This window comes from Leptodactylus fuscus, chromosome 1 (genome assembly GCF_031893055.1).
Source record: "Leptodactylus fuscus isolate aLepFus1 chromosome 1, aLepFus1.hap2, whole genome shotgun sequence".
NCBI classification, from domain to species: Eukaryota; Metazoa; Chordata; class Amphibia; order Anura; family Leptodactylidae; genus Leptodactylus; species Leptodactylus fuscus.
This window is the reverse complement of record NC_134265.1, coordinates 277,100,311-277,122,571: the sequence shown is the minus strand read 5'-3', so window position 1 is coordinate 277,122,571 and position 22,261 is coordinate 277,100,311. Positions and strand designations below refer to the sequence as shown.

At 39.1% G+C, this 22,261-nt stretch overlaps 1 protein-coding gene across 1 annotated transcript in view; it reads left to right on the top strand.

Annotated features, from left to right (window-relative positions):
- Nucleotides 1-22,261, top strand: part of MGAT4D (MGAT4 family member D) — a 77,341-nt gene that overhangs the window by 50,338 nt on the left and 4,742 nt on the right. Inside the window, exons 8-13 of the mRNA XM_075284985.1 lie at nucleotides 6,450-6,564; nucleotides 14,599-14,729; nucleotides 16,667-16,774; nucleotides 17,184-17,377; nucleotides 19,355-19,433; nucleotides 21,711-21,765. Coding sequence (XP_075141086.1) covers nucleotides 6,450-6,564; nucleotides 14,599-14,729; nucleotides 16,667-16,774; nucleotides 17,184-17,377; nucleotides 19,355-19,433; nucleotides 21,711-21,765 — 682 coding nt within the window. The remainder of the gene's footprint in view (nucleotides 1-6,449; nucleotides 6,565-14,598; nucleotides 14,730-16,666; nucleotides 16,775-17,183; nucleotides 17,378-19,354; nucleotides 19,434-21,710; nucleotides 21,766-22,261) is intronic.

The following is a 22,261-nucleotide window of genomic DNA, read 5'->3' as shown; positions in this document are numbered from 1 at the left end:
TTATTCTGTAATGTACAAATCTGTGTAACCAGTTAGTAGACATGTAACCTTACGACTTTGTATGCTGAAACTCCTGCATCTGCCAAGAAAGTGTGTGACTGCTGGAGGTGACAGATGCTTTTTGAAGACAGCAAAATTCCTATTTGCAATGGCAGGAACTGATTATTGACGTCTCTGCCTTTCCCATTTCTGACTACATAACACTTGCCCTACTAGCCCTGCTAATCACATGAAAAATCTCATGCTCATGGGCCCATTACCTCATCCCTACAGCAAACTCTTGATAGTGATGGTTACGGATGCTAAAGAGTTTAATGATCCTTAGTGTGGTTAGGGGTAATCTGTGGCTCCTTGGCTTATGGGCCAGATGGAAGCTGCAATCTCAATACTGATGCCAGTGCTTATAATATATAATAATAAATCTGCCCAGTACACACTGATGGACGTCTCTGGCAATGCTTGGTGAGGGCATTGTTGGGGTGAACTTTAGAGCCAGTCTTCTACTAAAAGGAAGTAAAATACATTAATAAAGTATATTGCAAAAATGTTCACCTAACACCCCTCTATATAGTAGTTTAAAAAAGAGTGTTTTTGTAGTCCCATACATATATGAAAATCAATTAGTTAGAAAATCAATTACAGGGAGACTCATCTCCCCCGAACATAAATCCACCGGTCACCAGCGGGTTACGGAGCACATTACAATGTCTGAAGTTGAAGAAAAGCAACTTTGAAGTCATATGGGGATGAAGAGTTTGGTGAACTGGGGGCTGGCCTTCATTTTTCTGTTCTCATTTGCATAAACTTCATGGATGATTTTCTCTAAATCTAACTGAAGTGACATACATAACAAAGGTAAATGATTTATCACTGTAATGTGTCCTGTAATGTTGTAGCAGTTGAATATGACTACGGGAAGTGACACCCTTTAAAAATATGCCTTCAAATATTGTTTTCTAAACACTTAGATTTATTTTTATGCTAAAAATGTATAGTCAGTAAGGTGTGTGGGTCGCAGTCTGATGTTTTAAGCCTTTATGCTTTATGGCAGATTTAATGTATCAGAGTCAATGGACAGAAAAGTGTCCATTGACTATTAGGAAGACATAGAGTGACAAAGGTGCCACATACAGAGTGTTATCTATATACTATATCCTGCCTTAGTTAGGCCTCCAGCTTTCTATTAATGAAATATCTATGATGACCATGCCCCAGGTGACACAGTAAAGCTGAAAAGTGAGCTTAAGAAAACTGGACATCTTAACTTTCTATGTGTTCTTCAGTGGATAGATTTTTTTATGTGGATAGTCACATGCAAATTAATAAAACACCCAACAAATACTTATATTAAAAATAATTGGTTTAAGGTGCCATTCCCTATAAAGACAAAGGTTATGTGCTCGGCTAAGATGACACACAAAATATTACCCACATGGGAAGTAATTGTGAAGTTTTATCTGTTCTTCAGTAGAATCACTTTCCCCTTTCAGCTTCTGCCTGGCTTATTCAGCATGGGATTTGAAAGGATTTAGAGTTCGGTGTGTCAGTTTCTACGTTGTTGGCTCACATCGTCCACCATGTCCCCAAGAGACTTTGGGCGTCTCTCAGGACTCCAGCCAAGGAACCGAATAATGCCACAGCTGAAAGATAAGAATAAAAGCTGGCAATTCAATCCACAATAGACAGAAGCAAAATGCGCATTAGACTTTATCAAAGCCGGAGATAACGAAAGATGAGTGTCGATGCGACCATGGGATATGAAAGAAGCTGTAGTATTCTAGATCATTGACTCGGGGGACACAACAATACCATATACATCAATAATTACATTATATGTAAATAGGAAAAATTATACCAGGAAAAAAAACATGGCAGAATTGCTTTTTTGTAAGAGATGTCCTATTGGAAACAGCTGGCTACTCAAATAGACATGTAAGGAGGGCTGTAGTAACAAAAAGTGATTATTCCATGATACTGTATCCTTACAGTATATTATGACGCACACCAAATATTTTGGACCTACCTGGTCTTAGATCTTTTCTGAACTGAAATCAAATATTTTTACCTTGGTTTTCCTCTGCAGACTCTTTGCTTCAATTATACCTAGACAAAAAATGCCAGCTGTGTTATTGACATGCTGCGATTTCCCAAAAATGCAACAGTTTTGTAAACAGCAGCATTTACGGTGTGGGTATTTTCCTGCAATGTGTCAATGGGATTTGTTAGAATCCCATCCACTTTGCAGGGACTATAAAACGGCACAGTTTTTGCTGTGGTATTTCCTTTCTTATGGCCGCGGCCCCAAGTGTCTTAAACACTGCTTATTACAGTCCCTTCCACATATTGCTGAAAGTCACAACCTGTCAATTATACCTATGGAAACACTGGTAGATTTCCTAGAGGTGTAAATGAGGCAGAAAGTCTACAAGGAGACTCTGCAGAGTTTCTGTAAAAAGCGCGGCAGGACAAACCGCAATTTGTTTCCATCACAGTACGTGGGGCCTTAGCCTAAAGGTATTTACTTTTGTCTTTGTGCTGCTCCACATGTAAAATTAACCTGTTGGTCACATACAGCATATAGCGGTTAAAATCCTTTATTTAAAAAATATAAATAGAGGTATATATACAGAATTACTTTGTGGGTATTATGGATTAGTCTACATAGTATATTAAGTAATACTATAACCCCATCAGCCCTAGCTGCTGTATGTGCCTAAATCATTAGGAATATAACAGTGTAACAGCATCACAAGCAGCCAGAAAACTAGAGTGCAGAATAGGAACTAAGAACCTACCTAGTAACTGTCCTCTGAGAAATCATGTAGTAGGTAAATTCCATACAGAACCTGAATAACACTATCCTATTAATATTATAAATGTGAAAGTTTGTGGGTTTGTGTGTTTGGATGTTTGCATGTTCGGATGTTTGTTCCTCAATCACGGGAAAAACCGCTCGACCGATTTGGCTGAAATTTTCCACAAACATAGTTAATACACCCGATTAAACAATAGGCTACTTTTCGTCACAATAGCGCACATACGTTTGTGCCAGGACCCCCACAAACCCCAAACTCACACCACCATCTCTGCAATCTCACACACTTTGGACCATAGCAAGCCACAAAATTCATATTGCCCTCTACAGCCTCGCCCCTAACCCCACACAATCACATATACATATACTTTACCACTTTGCCCCTCCCCTTACCGATACTCCAGGAGGCGCTCTTTAACACTCTGGAGCAGCCATGTTTGCCGACCCCCACCGCTCTGACAATCTGCGACACCGCCCACCCATGTCAATACCCCTAGGCGGTCTAATAAATGCAAAAAAAAAGTTTAAAAAAAAGTAAAAAAAATATAAAAATAAATAGGATTAAAAATTCAAATCACCCCCCCCCCCTTTCCCTAGAACACATATAAAAGTAGTTAAAACCTGTGAAACACATACATGTTAGGTATCCCCATGTCCGAAATCGCCCGCTCTACAAAGCTATACAAATATTTTTCCTGTTCGGTAAACGCCGTAGCGGGAAAAATGGTCAAAAGTAAAAAAGTTATGGGGTTTAGAAGGAGGGGAGTCAAAAACGAAAATCAAAAAATGCCATCGGCGGGAAAGGGTTAACTTCAAATACCTCTGTCCCAAAGTCACTATGTAAAGTTTCTCACAACACCGTATATATAGCAGCTCAAATACAAAGTAACTGCAACACAAAAGTCTCACGTATTCTCTGAATTACAGAAAAAACAAGATACAAAGTTACATTTCATATCCCATCCCTTATACACAGTACGAAAACCTTACCCACGCCTGTATATACCTACTTCTACAATCACCGCAGACGAAGTCGCGGGTACCAGCTGGTACTTTATAAAAAGGTCATATACATTATATAGACAACTAGAAACATTATTTCTATATATCTACCATATGTCATATGCACACTCTCTATACCTCTACATACACCCTTATCATACCTGGAGTACATTTTGACCACCCCACTGGGACACATGTTCCACGTCAGTGATTTGAGATCAGAACTAAGAACAAATCCAACATGTAGGCTGTATTTGTTTAAGAATACATCAGACTTCAAATAAAACAGGAAGACTAAAAACTGTTCATATATAGTATATATACAATGTGGATGACAATCTGTTTTGGTGGGATCGTAACACTGTTCAAAGAGGACCTTTCACCACCTCCAACAAATCCAGCTATTTGCAACATTTAATAGCTTCTGCTCCAACGATTCTGAAACAGACTACTCCCCACTGTTCCCGAGCAATCAATGCAGTTAGTTTTGGTGCCTGATATGCGATTTAGTCCCTGTACTGTCAGGAGGGTGGTGTCAGGCAGTGGTCAGTCAAAAGCAGTATAGATCCTCTAATTTATTTAAATAAAACAAAAAAAAAAACTAGTGATTGAATTCCTATGAAAGTAAATATGTAACGAACAATGTATCAATTTATATAATAACAATAGTTGTCTGACATCATTCAAAATAAACTGTTCTATTTCGAAGTCAGAAACAAAAACTTTTTTCCCAACTTCACCTCAAGCCAGAATGGGTCACAATAGTTATGATGGTATTATAGAGCAGGACCATCTTTATTATGGGAAAACTCTCTGTAACTGTATCAGGATTGAGTCGGATACGTTTTCCTGTTGGCTTAAAGATCTATTTTCTGTACACCTGGCAGCACTTGGATTTAGCCATTGGCAGTAATGTTTAACCATTAATAGCATTAACCTTCTTAATAAAGGGCAGGATGAAAGATGGGATGGATTGGTGATATTTAGCTTGTAGCACTGAAAGGCTTTATGTACTTCAAGGCATATACGTGTGTGTACAGGTGAGGCTAACAAACAATAAGAAAATAGAAAATTTCAGTATATGGGGATATCAAATGATATCAAGCTCCTCATCTAAAAGCATTTTTTGGTCTCAAGAGAGCTCAAGAATAAATATGTATGGTTTTTTTTCTTCTTTAAGTTAATAGAGACCTCTGCCATAAACTATACAGCTTTTTCAGCATGTTACTAGTGTTAGAAGATGAAATGTGTATCAGTTTACACTTCAGAGAGTACATGTGCAGCCATCTTTTATACAAAATTGGGAAAGAAACAAAGGCTATACAAACCAGTGACCAGCCAGTACAATAATTGTAGATGCAGAAATGATGTGCATTGCGGTACATGAGGGAAATTGGTAAATAAATGTATTGACACTGGATTTATAATTGAGAAGTAGATAAACAAAGCTACATTTGTACACAAGCTTACCTTTGTACACAAAAAGTTGATGCTATCTCAGCACTGCTACCATTGACGCCATTGACAAGGGGAGTGTCAATTTATTCATTAATTTAAGGAGGAACAGCAACACCTAATTCTAGGTAAAAATACTCTGGCATTGTATAATCAGTATACAAGTATTTATTACTGCAGTAAACCTGTTAGGTGAGAGTGAAAGAGAGAGGCCATGTGTGTTTTTTTTTTTCTTTTTTAACAGGTAAAATGCAATGCCTGTAATTTAAAGAGGGAAGGCACACGGGAGGGGCTGTGAGGAGAGGCAAACCATTGCAAAAGAACAGGTGTTATTGTAAATATGGCTAAATAGATTTGTATCATATCAGCTGAGCATACAAAGGAACATATTGGCATGTGTTTTCCAGTTGTGTTCCAATTTTTTCTCTTTTCCAATTTTTTGCTTTTTTCTCTACGAGCACTCCCATTGACGTGAATGAGAAGCGCTCGCGTGTACGGCTCACTTGGCTCATTCCGAACCGTACACGCGAGTGCTTCCCATTCACTTTGTTTTCATTTCAGAATCAGTCAGCGTATCCGTAGTGTGAATGGGCCCTAACCGTGTAATTCACGGTCATATGTACAGGCCCATAGAAATGAATGGGTTAGTTTGCTATCCAGGAAAAACCTGCATAGCACAAAGACCATTCAAATGGTCACCTGCAAGGGGGCTAAGTAGCAGTTTCAAACATCTCTAACAGTGGAGATTTTCTCAAATTTGTGGGGAAATTTCCTGCTCAAGTACAATAGTAGAGGAGGGACATATTTGTAAAAGCCAATGTAAGTTGAAGCCAATGTTCGAGGGAAAATATGTCAGGGGTTTCTAGACCATTATTGTAATCTTTCTTGCACAGAAGAGGGTAAAGATGAAGATTTTTTTTATCATAGTAACTGTCTACAACATCATTCATAATACTTTATATGCAAATGTAGGAAGGATATGAGGTCAGACCAAAAAGAGAAGAGTTTAGGTGTTTAAGGGTGAGTCTCAGTAGCAGTTTGTAAAAAGTTGAGTGAGTCTTGTGACCGCTAACCACATTATAGTATTATTTTAGCACAATATTCTCAGTGCTTTACATTTGCTAAAACCGTCTTTAGAGTACCGCCTTCTTGACCAATTTTCTCTCACTTTTGACAGTTGGAAGATGACATTATTGCCAAGCCAGATTATTTCCAATCCATCAAGGACTTTGCTACCCAACAGACCACTGATGACTGGCTTATACTTGAGTTCTCACAGCTTGGGTTTATTGGTGAGTGTAACAGAGCCACACAAGCATGTTATATGTCACTGTCCAGATTCCATTAAAAATAGACATATATGAAATCTCCTGTTATGGCCAGGTAGTCACACACAGAACTGGAGTTGTTATTCAGGTTACCTCATCTCAAATCAAAAACCATACCATTCCATTTAGTCATTTAGATTACAGTTCATGACCTTTCACTACCCCCAACATTCTCTTTAACAGGCGCTGCTCCATTGATTCTAGCCAGGTTCAAATTTTTTCTCTAGCCCCCACCATTCCATGCTGTTAGTTTTGGGCCCAATATGCTATTTAGTCTCTGTACTGTCAGGAGGGCGGTGTGAGGCTTCAGCAGGCAAGGGGTGTGATTCCTAACTCGGACATTGGCTGTCTCTCATTGGAGCTCTGAATCACATCCCCTGCCTGACACTGCCCTTCTGACAATACAGAACTGAAATAGCACATCGGGGATCAAAACTACCTGTGCTACTCGGGAATGGCGGAGCCTAGAGAGAAAATTCCAGTTGTGTTAAAATCAGCGGAACAACGCCTATTAATAGATACTAAGAACTAGAATTGGTTGAGGTGATGAAAGGTCCTCTTTAAGGAGCTGCCTGCTGTTGCAGTTTATACAAAATACAGGTAATAACTCTACAAACTCCAATGACATGGTCTTTTCACTTAATTTATGACTGTAACTGTGTAAAGGGTCCCGTGATGGACTCCTCAACTGTCAGGTATTTATAGCATATCCTAGTTACAGCATAAATGTTTAAGATGGGAAGAAAATATATAACGCTGTTCAAGGTAACCAATAGTGATGATAAATATGACCAAACTTGCATGCAATAGTCCATATTGTTTACAATATATGCAGTGCATAATACAAACTGAAGCTTCCACCTCATAACTGAAAAGGAGCTAAACAAATATCCCATGACCTTGTATTGCATGTAAGTGCTTCTGAGAACAACTCTTAGCAGATGTACCAGATTACATTATCTGATGCCATCAGAGTAACCATTTTATTTATTGATCCAGAAAAAGCAGGATATTAGCGGTTGTAAACCAATCTATGGGAAGCATGGGTTTGTGGTTTCCTCTGTAATAAATATTTACATTGCACAATATGGGCATGAGGTATGTTGCTTATCTGTCCTGTCTGTCTGCATTTACACAATGTTCCAGTTTTGTCCATGAATGAACTGTTTCATGTCTGCTGGAGCCCAGACAACATATGTTAAACCTAAATAGACAAAAAATGTACATCTAGTTGGATAAAAAATGGTAAAAGGAGATGTTTGAGAATGTGAAATGCAACAAGGATGAAATACATTTTTGTAAGATATTTTATAATGTATGTGTGATGCTCATTCAAACTCCTCTGTGGCAAGTAACAGGTGTGGGCAATATAAAAAAAAAAAAATCACAACTGAAGTCAAAAAAGGAGCCTGTGTGTGTCACACTAAGGGCTCGTTCACATCTGCACCCGGCACTCCATACTTCAGGTTTCCGTTTCCTGCATAAAACAGAGCAGGAGACGGAAACCTGCAGGAGTCTTTCTCACCCATTAATATGAATGGGTGAGAAAGATGTGCAGCCGTGAGCGGCGGTGAGCGTTTTATGCTCTCCGCCGCAAAACCGGGTTTTATAATCCGGACACAGAGTCGGACATGCAGTACTCTGTATTCAGATTTTAAAAAAACGGTTTCACGGCGGAGAGCATAAAACGCTCACCGCCGCTCACGGCCGGACCTGGTCTGTGGTTTCCGTCTTCTGGCATGCAGAAGACGGAAACCACAGAATCGACAGCTGAACGCAGGTGTGAACCTAGCGTAAGCATTGAGAAAAGAAAGCAGGTAATGCTTGGTTCACACATCAGTATGCCATCCGTCCGTTTGAATTCAGTTTGAGACTTAAAACGGACTGATGCACATACTGATTGTATACTGACACCTTATGCTGATTGCAAATGCTGTCTGTGCCCTAGAGGACAGATAAGGGGATTAAAAGTAGAAAATTGTAAACAGAGTAGAGATAAGGACATATAATAGAGATAAGGACATATAATAGATGTCCTTATCTCTACTCTGTTTACAATTTTCTAATTTTAATCCCCTTATCTGTCCTCTAGGGCACAGACAGCATTTGCAATCAGCATAAGGTGTCAGTATACAATCAGTATGTGCATCAGTCCGTTTTAAGTCTCAAACTGAATTCAAACGGACATGGCATACTGATGTGTTAACCAAGACTAAGAGAACTATCTAAGGACTTGAGCACCAAAATTGCGGAAAAATATCAACAGTCTCAAGGTTACAAGTCCATCTCCAGAGCACTTGAAGTTCTTTTGTCCAATGAGAGACCTGGAGCAGTTTGCAAAAGAAGAGTGGTCCATATTTCCAGTTGAGAGGTGTAAGAAGCTTGTTGATGCTTTTAGGAAGTAAATTGATTTCAGTTTTTTTTTTTTAAAAGGGTTTGCATCCAAATATTAAGTTGAGGATGCGAGTAATTTTGTCTGGCCCATTTTTGGAGTTTTATATGAAATTATATTTTTGACTTTTTTTTTCTCAGTTTTTAATGTTGTTCCAATACCCACAAAGAAAATAAGCAAAATGTGTTTAACAAAACATGTGTTAGGGCGGGTTCTTACCTGCGCCTGGTCTCCGCTTTAGCCAATCTGGCTGGTTTCCATCTTCTGCCCCGAGAAACTGGATAGGGGCGGACTCGGCGCTCAGTTTTCAAACTCAATCATCTTCTGCCTCTTCACGGTGAAACTATTTTTTTTAACCAGACATAAAGTCGGACATGCAGGACTTTGTGTCTGGTTAAGAAAAAACAGTTTCGCCACGGAGAGGCAGAAGACACACATGGGTGGTCACTTTGCAAACCCATTCAAGTGAATGGGTTTGAAAACTTAGCGCCGGGTTTCCATCCCCTGCCCAGTTTCTTGGGGCAGAAGATGGAAACCCGCTGGATTGGCTAAAGCAGAGACTAGGTGCGAACCCGCCTTAATTGCAGTAATTTTGTGGGAGAAATACTTAATTTACTGGAAAAATTTTAGGGATACCAACACTTATGACTCAGGCCTCGTTCACATCTGCCTCGTCCCCCCCAAACGGACTACCGAACGCATTTGCTTGTGGTGTGCAGTGAAAGCACATGGACCCCATAGACTATAATGGGTTCCGTGTGCTTGCTGCGAGATCTCCACAGGGGACATGTGAACAGGAAAGTACTTCACAATCTACTTTCCTGTCTGCATGACTTGTGCGGAGATTTCACAGCAAGCACACGGACCCCATTATAGTCTGTGGGGTCCATGTACTTTCACTGCACACTGGTTGCAAATGCGTTTGGTAATCCTTTCGGGGGGGGGGGGTCCCCCTGAACGGATTACTGACGCAGATGTGAACCAAGGGTAAGACTGTATATAGATTTGATTTGTAGATTTGATTTGATTTGATCTATATATATTTTTGATACAATGTGCATGATGCAGTGCATATATCTTTGAACTATTTGGAAACTGAACAATGGATATGTAACTAGCAGTATATAATAGCGTTATCAATTTATAGATGTTGTCAATCAGCACAGCCAAATAATTTAGGATATTAAGCTGGAATGTAAAAGTACAGAGTTTGGTACAGCAGGAAGCTAGAGGAGCTGTGGGATGTATAAGTGTAAGTTCACACGGAGATTTTTGATATGGCCTCAAAATCCTGACTAAAAAGACGGCTCCCGGAAAAAAGTAGCGAGAAGCTCATTCTTCAGGCCGTTTTGCCTCACGATTCATTCATTGGGCCTAATCCGGAGTGGAGCGCGGCTGCATGCCTCCTCCTCAGGTTTTGGACCAAAAATCTCTGTGTGAACTTACCCTAAATGTCAGAGGAATCAGTATTGTAGTTACTGTGTGATCAGCTTGGAGTATGACATGACTAGAAATGGATAAAGGAGAATTCAGACTTTTACTTCAACATACCCATAGGGATTTTAGATGAGCATTCCGTTCTTTATAGTCAGAAGGACCTGCAACCATTCACTGTTTTGCAACTCTCCTGAAGTATTGGATCACTTTCATGCTCCTTGTGCCAACCTTAGTGTTTCATATTGTGTAATAATACCCATGGCTATTTATATGGGAATTGTGCCGTGGACAAGCTGCACTTTACAAGTAATTAGTTTTATGTCTGCCAATTGGATATGATATAGTTTTTACACTAAAAATAATGGTCCTGGAGGTCATTAGAAAGACTTTAGGAAACTATCTGTTAGCACTGCTGCCATCTGTTTCTGTTTCTACCTGCATCAGTGTTTCCTAACCACCCTTTTTCTAGGTAAGACAGTGAGAACTGTGACATGTATAGTAGGCGTGAAATAGTTTTTATTCCAGGAAGAGGGTTTTTCCCTTGGTTAAAGGTTGGGAATTACTCATTGACATATGTGTATTATAGTACATGTGAATGTGTAGCGTATATTAGTCAATGTGTAGTATGGCAGTAAAATTATAAGGAACTCAAAAATTGTAGATTGCAATCAGATAGAAACTATAATTTTCTCATAAGGCTGAGGCCCCACTTTGCAGAAAGCAGCTTTTTTGTTGTTGTTGCAGTTTTATGGGTCAAAGCCAGGAGTGGATTGAGCAGAAGGTAAAAGTATAAGTAGTTATTCTATGTTTCCCATTTCTTTTGTAGCCATTTAGCAGCAGCAGAATCTGCAACAAAAAAAACGCTGCATTTCCGTAACATGGTGCCTCAGCCTAAAGTTAGGCCAGGGCCCCACGGGCCGGAAACGCTGCAATTTGGCCGTAGCGAAAACGCTGCAGAAAAAAACACGGCGTTTTACAGTACTTGCAAATTTCGTGCGAATCCCATGCTTACTTTGCGGAAAAAATCATCTCAGTTTTGAAAATTGTACCATGTCAATTATATCTACGGAAACGCTGGTGGCTTTCCCATAGTTATAATTGTAACAGAAAGTCCGCAGAGGGAAACTCTACAAACTTTCTGTTCAAAGCGCTGTGGGAAGAACCGCAATGCGTTCACGCCGCGGTTGTTCCCACAGCACTTTAGCGCGGCATTTCTGGCCCATGGAGCCTTACCCTTAAGGCCCCATGTAGCGGGCCACAGCAAAAAAGCACTGTGGGAAAGCCTGTGGTAGAAATGCATCAATTTTCTTTCCGCAGTGCTTTTCCATTGCGATCTTTTCCCACAGCGTTTTTTGTCTGCGGCTCACTACATGGGACCTTAACTTTAGGTTTCGTATAAAGGGATTGTCTCCAGGGCTATGGACTTGTTAGGCCAAACCACCTACTCACCCAACAATATTAAAAATAATTAATAATTTTATTTTGAAGCTGAGTCAGTGACTTTTTCCGACTCTACCCCAAATTGTCCCAAACGCCACGACTCTGTCTCATATTTCTTCTTTAGGAAAAGTCTATTTATGCAAATAGATGGGAGATCAGTGTAATACCTGGCTTTACTGAGACTAACTTAGGGCGGCTCATTATTATCACATCTCATGCTGAATACGGAGTGACAAGCCGTACAATGAAACCTACAAACAAGAAATTCTTCTTCTTTTATAGCATGTAAATAGCCTGACATTACAAAGTCCTGATAAAAGGTGATAAAAGGCCTGGGAATACAGCAAGTTGTGGGAGGTTGTGCACCTGATCTGACCATCTTTCCTTCCCTCTGACATAGGGGTCATGTCATGTAGTCTTTCTATAACTTCCTGTCATTATGATGATATAAGTAATTCTTTGCATTACAAAGTACTACAGACTGAGCTGATGCACCCCTTTGCCTATATGCATATATATATTATGAAACAGAAGGTTGACAGTGCAAAGGTTCACGTCTGTGTAATGAGAACGCTACGTTTTATCACTGTTATTTGACTCCAATACGAATGGTGCAACATAATAAAAGCACCTCTGTTTATTTACAATGAAACTGTCTTAACCTACGGTATGGACAGCGTGAATGAATCTGTATCCTTCATAGATTCTGTATAATACAATTTCCATCTAAAAAAAAAAGCAAATTTTGTGTGTCCCATTTCTGGAAATTCCAATCACTAAGACAGTGGCATTTATCAAGGCAAATGTACCTCAACTTGGTGCATTTTTGGCGCACTTTGGCACACTGCGCTCTGGTTGCCACATTTTTTAGACAGTGGGCAGAGTAGGGTGGGAGGCCAGAACGTCTTAGTAATTCTGGCTAGTCAAATGCTTTTCAGGGAATCAGTTAAGACTACTGTTAGAATCTCCAATCTTAATAAATTCTTCAATGGTATCTTCTTATAAATATATTGAAATAATACAAAAGCCTGCAAATACACAAGCATTGCTACCTCAAACATATGGTACGCTTGTATTTCGGCGCATTGTTTTCTTATGCTTGTGTAAAGAGAAGTTTTTAACTGCATTGTCTGTCAAAAATTGTGTTTCTAAAGGGAGTCCTTTTTTTAATGTTAATGCCAATATGAATAAGGGTGCAATAATACACCTGCATTTTTACTTATAATAACTCTTGCGTTTTTGGAAAACATATGTTTTTTTTTTTTTGTTTTGCTTATTTTTTTTAACTCAGTTTATTGAAAAGTGTACACCTATATTGCAAAACATCACCACAAATGAAGATCCTATACATTTGCATAACAGACTTGGTAACTTTTCATGGCCACCACCCAGGTGCAATATAGTCAGCACATTGTAAAGACAAAAACCTGAATCCATACATGTCTACCTTCAGCCTTATGTTAAATTAACCATTAAGGGGTTGTAAGTTGGACCTATAAGAACAAACATTATATAGAGTTAGGCTCAGGCCCCACTTAGTGAGCTGAAGGAAAAAAACGCGACAGAAGCGCATCACGTTTTTTTTGCACATCGCTTTTCACAGAAAGTCCTCAGAGTTTTTCTCTGCAGACATTCTGTCCCTATTATAATCTCATCCACTTTGCGGGTACTGTAATACACTGCATTTCTTCCCACAACGTTTCGGCCACAGTCAAAACATTGCGTATTCACAACATGGGGCCTCGGCCTTAAAGGGGGACTACTCCATTACCCCACACTTTATGGGGTTTATTCATAATCTACCTCTTTTTTGGCCATACATTTAAAAGGTGCACTTTTTATCAGATTAATTTTACTGTAGTTCAAATTTATGATGTCCGCGCACCTCCTTGTTAAATGTTTTGCACATGTTAATTTAGAAGCACCTTTTTGGCCATGTGCACTTTGCCCGTTTTTTGTCAAAAAAACACAATTGCCCCTTTCTAATGCATTCTAACCTGACGGGCTCTTTTACGCTGCCGATAGACTGGGATGCATTTACGCATTTTTTGCACCTTCATAAATACATTTTTGCAACTATGCTTTGTGCCACTACTGCTCACACCAGCATGCTCTGAAGCACACTTTACTACCTTTTTTCTGCCTGGATCCTTAATTTCGGCACATACTGCATGTCTACATGTATACCCTACAATTGCAATTATTTATCTTGGTATCCGTCATTTCCCACTGAAGAAGGTGGTGAATCTCCGAAACGTCTGGGAAAGACCTAAGTTGTTCGAATTTATATATCAAGTACTGCATGGCTATTACTATATATTGCTGCATGAATTACGGTACTGATGTTACCAATGGTGAAACACCAATGAATTATATCTCCACTTTGCATCACAAATTGGAGTGCTTGGATTTATATCTGCATTTATAAATACACCGTGGTGAGAGTAGCATTACAGTGTGAAAAAAGGCACAAATCCTAAATGAAGCATAGCACAAACAAAGACCTCAAAGAGACACAATTTACGCCAAAAAAGGTGTAAGCAAGTAGCCTAATAAATGCGCCCGTATTAATTTTTACTGGTTGACCCTTCCTTTTATAGACTGGTAACTGTGGAGGATCGCATTTACGTTTTTGATTATTGTTATATTAATTATATGTTAATTATTATTATAAATTATTAGTTATATAATTTAATTATTTTTAAAAATTATTATTTTTTTTTTTTTAGGAAAGCTATTTAAGTGTAAAGATCTACCCCATCTTGCAGAATTTTTTTTGATGTTCTACAAAGATAAACCCATCGACTGGCTCCTTGATCATTATCTCTGGGTAAAAGTGTGCAATCCTGAAAAAGATGCAGTGAGTTTCTTTTTAAATATTTTTTATCCCTATATTCCACTGTTGTATCAGTAAATCATGCAAATTTTAATTAGATTGTTTACACACTTTCACAACATTAACAGTGTTCCTGTTTTACTAAGGGAACACCTTCAATGACAGATTTGTGTAGATCTGTCTCTCAGCACCCCACTGATCAGCTCATTTAAGCCTAGATGCCAAGGCGCATCTGGACATACTATTACAGTAAGGCCGGGTTCACACGGAGTATTCTGGCTCGTGATTTGGTACGTAGACGCCACGGGAGCTTTTGCGGGCCGTATACGCTCCCATTGTTTTCAATGGGAGCCGGTATTGTATACACGGCGCTATTTTGCGGGCGTGATTTTGCGGCGGCCGCAAAATAGCGCCGCGTATACGGTACCGGCTCCCATTGAAAACAATGGGAGCGTATACGGCCCGCAAAAGCTCCCACAGCGTCTTCGTATCAAATCACGAGCCAGAATACTCCGTGTGAACCCGGCCTAAGCGTGGCTTCTGAAGCGGGTGTTAGCTGTAAGGGTATGTTCACACTGAGGAATTTGATGCAGGTTTGAAGAGATTCTGCTTGCCATTGTTTTCAGTGGGAGGCAGAGATTACAGTAAGACACTGAAAAAATAGGTGTCCTGCTCGATCCCTGCTGATCAGGCCCATTCATCTGAGCCTAATGAGCAGCGGAAAGCCCAACTGAGTCCCCTGTCTGGCCCAAAAACAGTAGTGGAAAATGAAGAGGATTTCCTATTCATTTTTTAACCATTGGAACTTACCCTAACTAACAGCTAACAAACTGCTCCATTACCCGCGAACTAAGAGGTCAAACATGAGTTCAGGGGGTGCTGATACATATTTTTGGCAATTTACAGCAACATATACAACTGTTTTGTACTCGGGATCACCCACTTATGGGTAAGTTCACACAGGGTTTTTTGGTCAGGATTTTGAGGCCATTTCCGCCTCAAAATCCTGACCAAAAAGACAGCTCCCATTGAATCAATAGGAGTCAGTTCTTTTTTCCGAGAGCTGGAAGAAACGGCATACTCATTCTTCAGGCCGTTTTGCCTCGCGATTCAGCCTGAAGACACTCCTTCTTCCTGACTAGGCCTATTCATTGGGCCTAATCCGGAGCAGAGTGCGTGACTGGATGCCGGTGCAGTGCTTCGGCTTTCAGCCGTGGCTGCCCATATTTTGGTCTGGAACCTGAGGTGGCCAAAAAACCCTGTGTGAACTTACCCTAAAAGTTTTAGGAGTGCATGTCATCCACCCCTTGTGGATAAATATGCGCAGCATCTTGGTTTTGAAAATTGCAGCATGTCAATTATGCCTATGCTTTTTTGGTGCGGGCTGCTACGTGGGGCCTTAGCCATAAGGTACTTTTAGACTGTGTCTTTAAGAGATTAAAGGTCCATGGCATTTGGGTTAGAGCTGGAGCATTTTTTTATTGTTTATATGGGTCTATTTACCTGCACCATCAACTAAAAAATGGTAGCGCAGGATATTCCAACTTCCTTTTTAATGGGACAAAGCTGTCATATTCTACACCTCTGCTATGAAACAGACCCCATGCAGGTAGCTAGAGACATGTAGACAATGAAGAGGCTGCAGCATTTGGTAATTGCAGCCCCTTGAAACTGCAGACTTAGGTTTAGTGAAAATAATTCTGAGCTATAGCTTTAGTGGAAATGGTAGGTAGCAGGAGCTGGGCAGATTGATGTGCAGTTTCATGGGACAAGATTCAGTATAACTTTTATATTTGACTGTCTTCTCATTGTGGACATAGGAGTCCACTATGCTATCTGTTTATGTATGCTCATAAAAGGAAAAAAAAAAAAATAATAATAATTTAAAAAAAAAAAACAACAAAATATATAAATATATTGCTTTATACTAATTTAAGGAATGTGATTACTATTCTTCCCAGAAACACTGTGACCGACAAAAGTCCAACTTGCGCATTCGGTATCGTCCATCCCTATTCCAGCATGTTGGAACACATTCATCATTGGCTGGAAAAATACAGAATCTAAAGGTATATTCTTTATTAAGATTCACTATTCCAAGCAGGGGCAACACGGTGGCTCAGTGGTTAGCACTATAGCCTTTCAGCGCTGGAGTTCTGGATTCGAATCCCGCTAGGAACAACACCTGCAAGGAGTTTGTATGTTCTCCTCGTGTTTGCGTGGATTTCCTCCCATTCTACAAAGACGTACTGATAGGAAAAAAAAAAGTACATTGTGATCGCTATACAGGGCTCACAATCTACATAAAAAAAAATTAAAAATTCACTATTCCCTTCCCACATAACAAATGCTTGTGTATAAGAAATTAATGTATTATACAGTTGATGAGTTGGATATATTAGTAACATGCCATGTTTTGCACTGTTTGGCTGCCTGTAATAAATTGCTATTTTATATTATATATTCTTGCACTGGCAGGATAAAGACTTTGACAAGAAGGCGTTACATAAACCTCATCCGAATCCGGCTGCTAAGCTCAGCACCAGCCTGAAAGTATACCAACAATACAGCCTGGAAAAAGCCTACACGGGGGAGGAGTGTTTCTGGTCCTTTTCTCCTGTGGCCGGGGATTACATCCTGTTTGAGTTTGAAGAACCCCAGCTGCTTGATGGGTAAGTTTGGTAAATAAAACAGGTCTGGCTTTAATTTGGCTAAAATTCATTAGGTAGGTTTTTTTTTTCATTTTTATTTGTACATTAGCCCAAAAGCAGTTGAGTATTGGTGGGTCTTATACTGCATACTATAGTGCAGCACACAAGCCCTGCAGAAGAGGAAACCGAGTTGACAAGTAAGTTGTCCATATAGATGACTCTCCGGAGAGAATAGGTGGGTTTTGCATAGGGAAATATTGTATATTTCCTCTCCATAAAACTTAACCTGTATTGATAAATGCTCATGTGAACAATTATCCAAAGTTGCAGCAGATACAGAAGTCACATTTTTAATATTGCCGTAAAGATTTGGAGCTGTGGAAAAACTAGTATTCATTTTAGTGATATCTACAACAATATTAGACTTCAACTATAGCGAAGTAAGTCGGAATCTATGGATTGAATTTTTCTTTTGCAGGGTATGTCTAAATGAGGCCTGAGGCTAGGCTTACACGGTGCTTTTTGAGGATGGGTTTACTTGTTGTTTTTTTTGCGGAAGAAGTACATATGGTTTTTAATGACAGAAATAAGTAGCACATGTTACTATACATGTCACCTGTGGGGCCTTAGCCTAAAAAAGGGAAAGTCCTTAAAACTTTAAACTTACTAAGTGGGTTTTAAGGCAAGACAATTGCATAACAGATATGTTAGATATGTGAACATTGACAAATGTCACAGGATAGTTGCCTAACCTGATTCTGAGTGTTTTCTTAAGAGCAATAGGGCAGGAGTCACCTGGTTTTAAGATAAGAGAAACCAGATACTATAGGCACAATTGCTTGTAGATATAATTCCAGGAACTCCTTTCATTCTAGTATTTCTCCTGGACTCTATGTCTATATTGTTAGTTGTTATACAGTTAGATCTCTTTAATCCAGAATTATTGTGACCTGTGCCTGATATTCTCCCTAATATTCTCTATAGCATAATCATAATAGAAAACTGTATAAACTTACTGTACTTACATGGCTAGGATTGGCCAGAATACAGGTCCTAGGCTACGTTCACCCTTACGTTATTAATATCAGTTGCTGTCACCCATTCCATCTGCATCTGTCATTTAATGTCTGTTGCTCTCATCCTGTGACAGATAAGAGCAATGGACAGTGAATAACTGTAGTGTGAACCCACCCTAAGATAAAATGGTAACATTGTTGGAATTTTGTATATGTACTATTATTACTATGTTCTATAGTGTTTAACTCTGCCGTTTTTCTTTGACTGGTTTTTTTTTTAAAATAAATAAATAAAATAAAATAAAACCGTACATATTTTGTGTTGTACCTTGATTTTAAAGGGTTTGTCTAAGTTCAACTAAAAATGTGACTCAAAACCAAAAAAGTAGCATTACTTGTTCAATCCCCTGCTGCACTGAAGTAGAGGGATTGAGCTTTATGCTTCGTTTCTTATTTTGTACCATCCTTACCATCTTTACCCCACTTTCATCTATCCCAACCCCTTTAATCTCTTGTTTCTGTGAGCTCAAGTTTTCATATAGTAGTTTTGTGCTGAAAACAAAGGTTATCTGATATAATGAAATATTGTTATTTCATGAAAAATACAGGTATTTACTAAAAAGAGTCTATCATTTATTTATTTATTTTTGTTTTTAACTAATCTCACCACTATATAGCTTTTGAAAAGGCTATTCTGGGCAGACTTGTGGTGAAGAAATCTATTCTGCCATTTTGCCCCCAAAATTTTTTATATATGTAATTGAATCTTCTCAGAGTAAGTGGGGCATTACTCCTGTGCTCTGTGCACACCCCTGTCATCATCAATGTCCGTTCCTCACTGCCTCAATTTGTTATTATGGCTGTCCCTGACACCAGAGAACTTATGTTTTCATTGGATAACCCCAACCTATCTATATCCTGAGGAATGATGAATATACTGGACGTCCATAAAGAGATGTTTTTTGTTTTGTTTTTAAAACAGATACTTGTTTAGAAGTGGAAACATTGAACATCCAGGTGACAAACTCTTCAACACTACTGTACAGGTCTTACCTGCAATGGTAAGTAGCATTTTATTATATGCATAAACATTATACTCTTGATTATTACTACTTAGGTTGTGACAGTCTTGATATTAAAAGAGTCTACCATCATGCAAATGGCTGTAAAACTGCACCTAGGGCATTGTAGGGGCCATTACACACATTCTAAACATACCTTTGTTTCTGGAATGTACATATTGACTATCAGGATATTGATCTTGTATTCCTCATGTAAATTAGGAGTCTACTGCACCTGAGGCATGCCCTCAATAGCCTCAGCACCATTCTTCTTCTGTTTGCAAAGCACCACCCCCTAAGTGTATGAGCAATACCTCTATTCCGAAGCATTGTGGCTCTGCAAACTAAACCATGTGCATGAACCAATGGTTTGTATTCTGATACTTGAGCAATCCAGCTTGTCTTCTCTGCTTGTGCTTACTGAGTACTGAAGAAGACACCAGGTAGAGAAGACTGATTGTATTGCATAAATGCTAGAATATAAAGAGGTGTTGCATGCATTGGTTTAGGTTAAGAGCCATGGCACCGGAATACAACCATTGGGGGCTGTAAGATTAGATCTTACTGTCTATAGATGCACCAAATGCATTATGCAGCTACTGAGTTTCCACTGTCTGTTAGACAGGTTTAGTAACTCTGTCCCACTGTGTCAGTTTTGCTTGAGGTGTTACTTTTAACCATTTGCATTATAAAGACCCCCTTCCTTATGTTATGTGGATGGATGGTCCTTGCATGCTGGAAGAAAACCCACACCTATGTCACTTTACAAATGATCATATCTATGCAACACTTGAAAATAAGGCACGCGTTTTGGGTTTTACTAATATAGAAAAGATGGAGAATGCAATGAGCATTATAGTCCTCCAGTCTAATTGATGACATACATCAATATCTAGCCACTATGCTGTACATGTATTAGGCAGATTTACTAATAATTTACTAAGATTAATATGTGCCAGATTTATCACAGTGGTTGATGCTGGATGATAAGTCTGGCGTATCTTTAAACTGCCCAACCTAAGTTTACACCACCTATATGTCTTAGTTTATGACAAAAAAATGCCTCAAAAATTTGGAACATTTTTGGTAAATGGCGCCATGTCTTAGGCCTAACCTCTTTTTATGAAAAATCGCAGCCCTTTCCCAATAAGTCCACCCTCTTGTCGGACAAGGTACAGAAAGTAGAAGCAAACTGATGGTCAGCTCACCTGAAAGAGTGTACTTGGTGCAGCCTCTAATGTATTGTACAAGCATATATACCTCAGGCAGTGTTACCTTATTTCGTTATTCCTTTCAGTCTGAATTCTTTACTTCTGGCTGGGCATGTGAATATCATTCAGATCTAACAAAATGTACCAGGAATGATGCAGGAGCTAAAGTGACTTTCTTCACTGTGGACTGTACCACACTGACTCCACATAGGAAGACAAAAATGTCTGTCACTAACTACAAAGGAGCAGATAGCTCCTGTCACACAGCTGTAGTGAAGGATCTCAGACTCTCTAACTGTATACTTATAGTCTCTTAAGGAAATATAGACAATTGCACTGCCTTTCAGCAGGTAGATATAGTATAGTCTCTAGCTGCCCATGTATTGCTGTGCTTTACATTATGGAATGAAAGCAAAGAGAAATAGAAATATGAGAGCAAAGATGGTCCCTGAGAAGAAGCCGGATTACATGGATACATGAAAGAAACCTGGATAGTGACAGTGAATCAGATGATGGGTACAGGGATGGGAAGAAGTGTTTTTGTGGGAGTTCTCCTTTAATAATAAAATGATAGGGTTTTAACACAGACACACAAAGTGTTTAACCCATTAGATGTGGTATACAATTTTTATGTACTAATTGCACCAGAATTCTGACGCCTTTTCAATAGTAAATCCCACTGTGCCCTAATATTGTTTTCCTATTTATGGCATCACGGGTATAGCATTTGTTACAGCCTGTGGTTCTGCGAGTATAGAGCTACTTGATCCACCATGTTCTGCATATACATGGCAGGGCGTACTGGACTTGTAATTCTATTATACTTGAGAACACAAAGATTGCCTTCCCCAGAATAATAGATAACAATCTCATATACTGTAAGCCCTCGCAAGCAAGGCCCTCCATCCCACTGTGTCAGTCAGTCACTGTTAGTATTATATCTCTTAGTATATTTTGTGTGCTGTAAAGCACCATGGAATTACTGGTGCTATATACATAAATAATAATAGCAAAACATTTACAAATGCAGATATGGTTATTAACATTCATTTTTCTTTTTTCTTAGAAAGTTAATAATGTGCCACAGGCACTAATAGATGAAGAAGGATTCATACAAATAGGTAAATGCCATGTGATTTATGTTTCAGTGTTTGAACAAGCAGGCAGCAATGTGCTGTATATACACTCAAAACACAGGCTGTACATACCATAGAAGCAGCCTGTAGGACTAATTTAGTAAACCTTTACGGGATTTCTCTTCCATGTGGTCATAATCCCAGATAATCTCACATTGCTTTCCATGTCATGCAAAAGAATTTTGCAGAACAGAATATGTCAATCAGAAAGGTTACTGTGTGCTGTAAAGTGTAAGTAAACTTTCACACAACTTTTGATATTCTGCCAGTATTTGTGGCATTAGTACATTTTGTAAAATACTTTATTAACAAATTTTGCATCATTTCTGTGAAATCCCGCATTTTTTCACTCTTTCCTTTGCTTCTGTATTGAGAGCTGTTCCTGCCTCTCCCGACTGTGTTTTCTTGGAAATAATTTAGATAGCACCTTAGTGTCACATGGAAGAAGAGAATATCCTCTTTCATAGGAGACAAAAAGGCA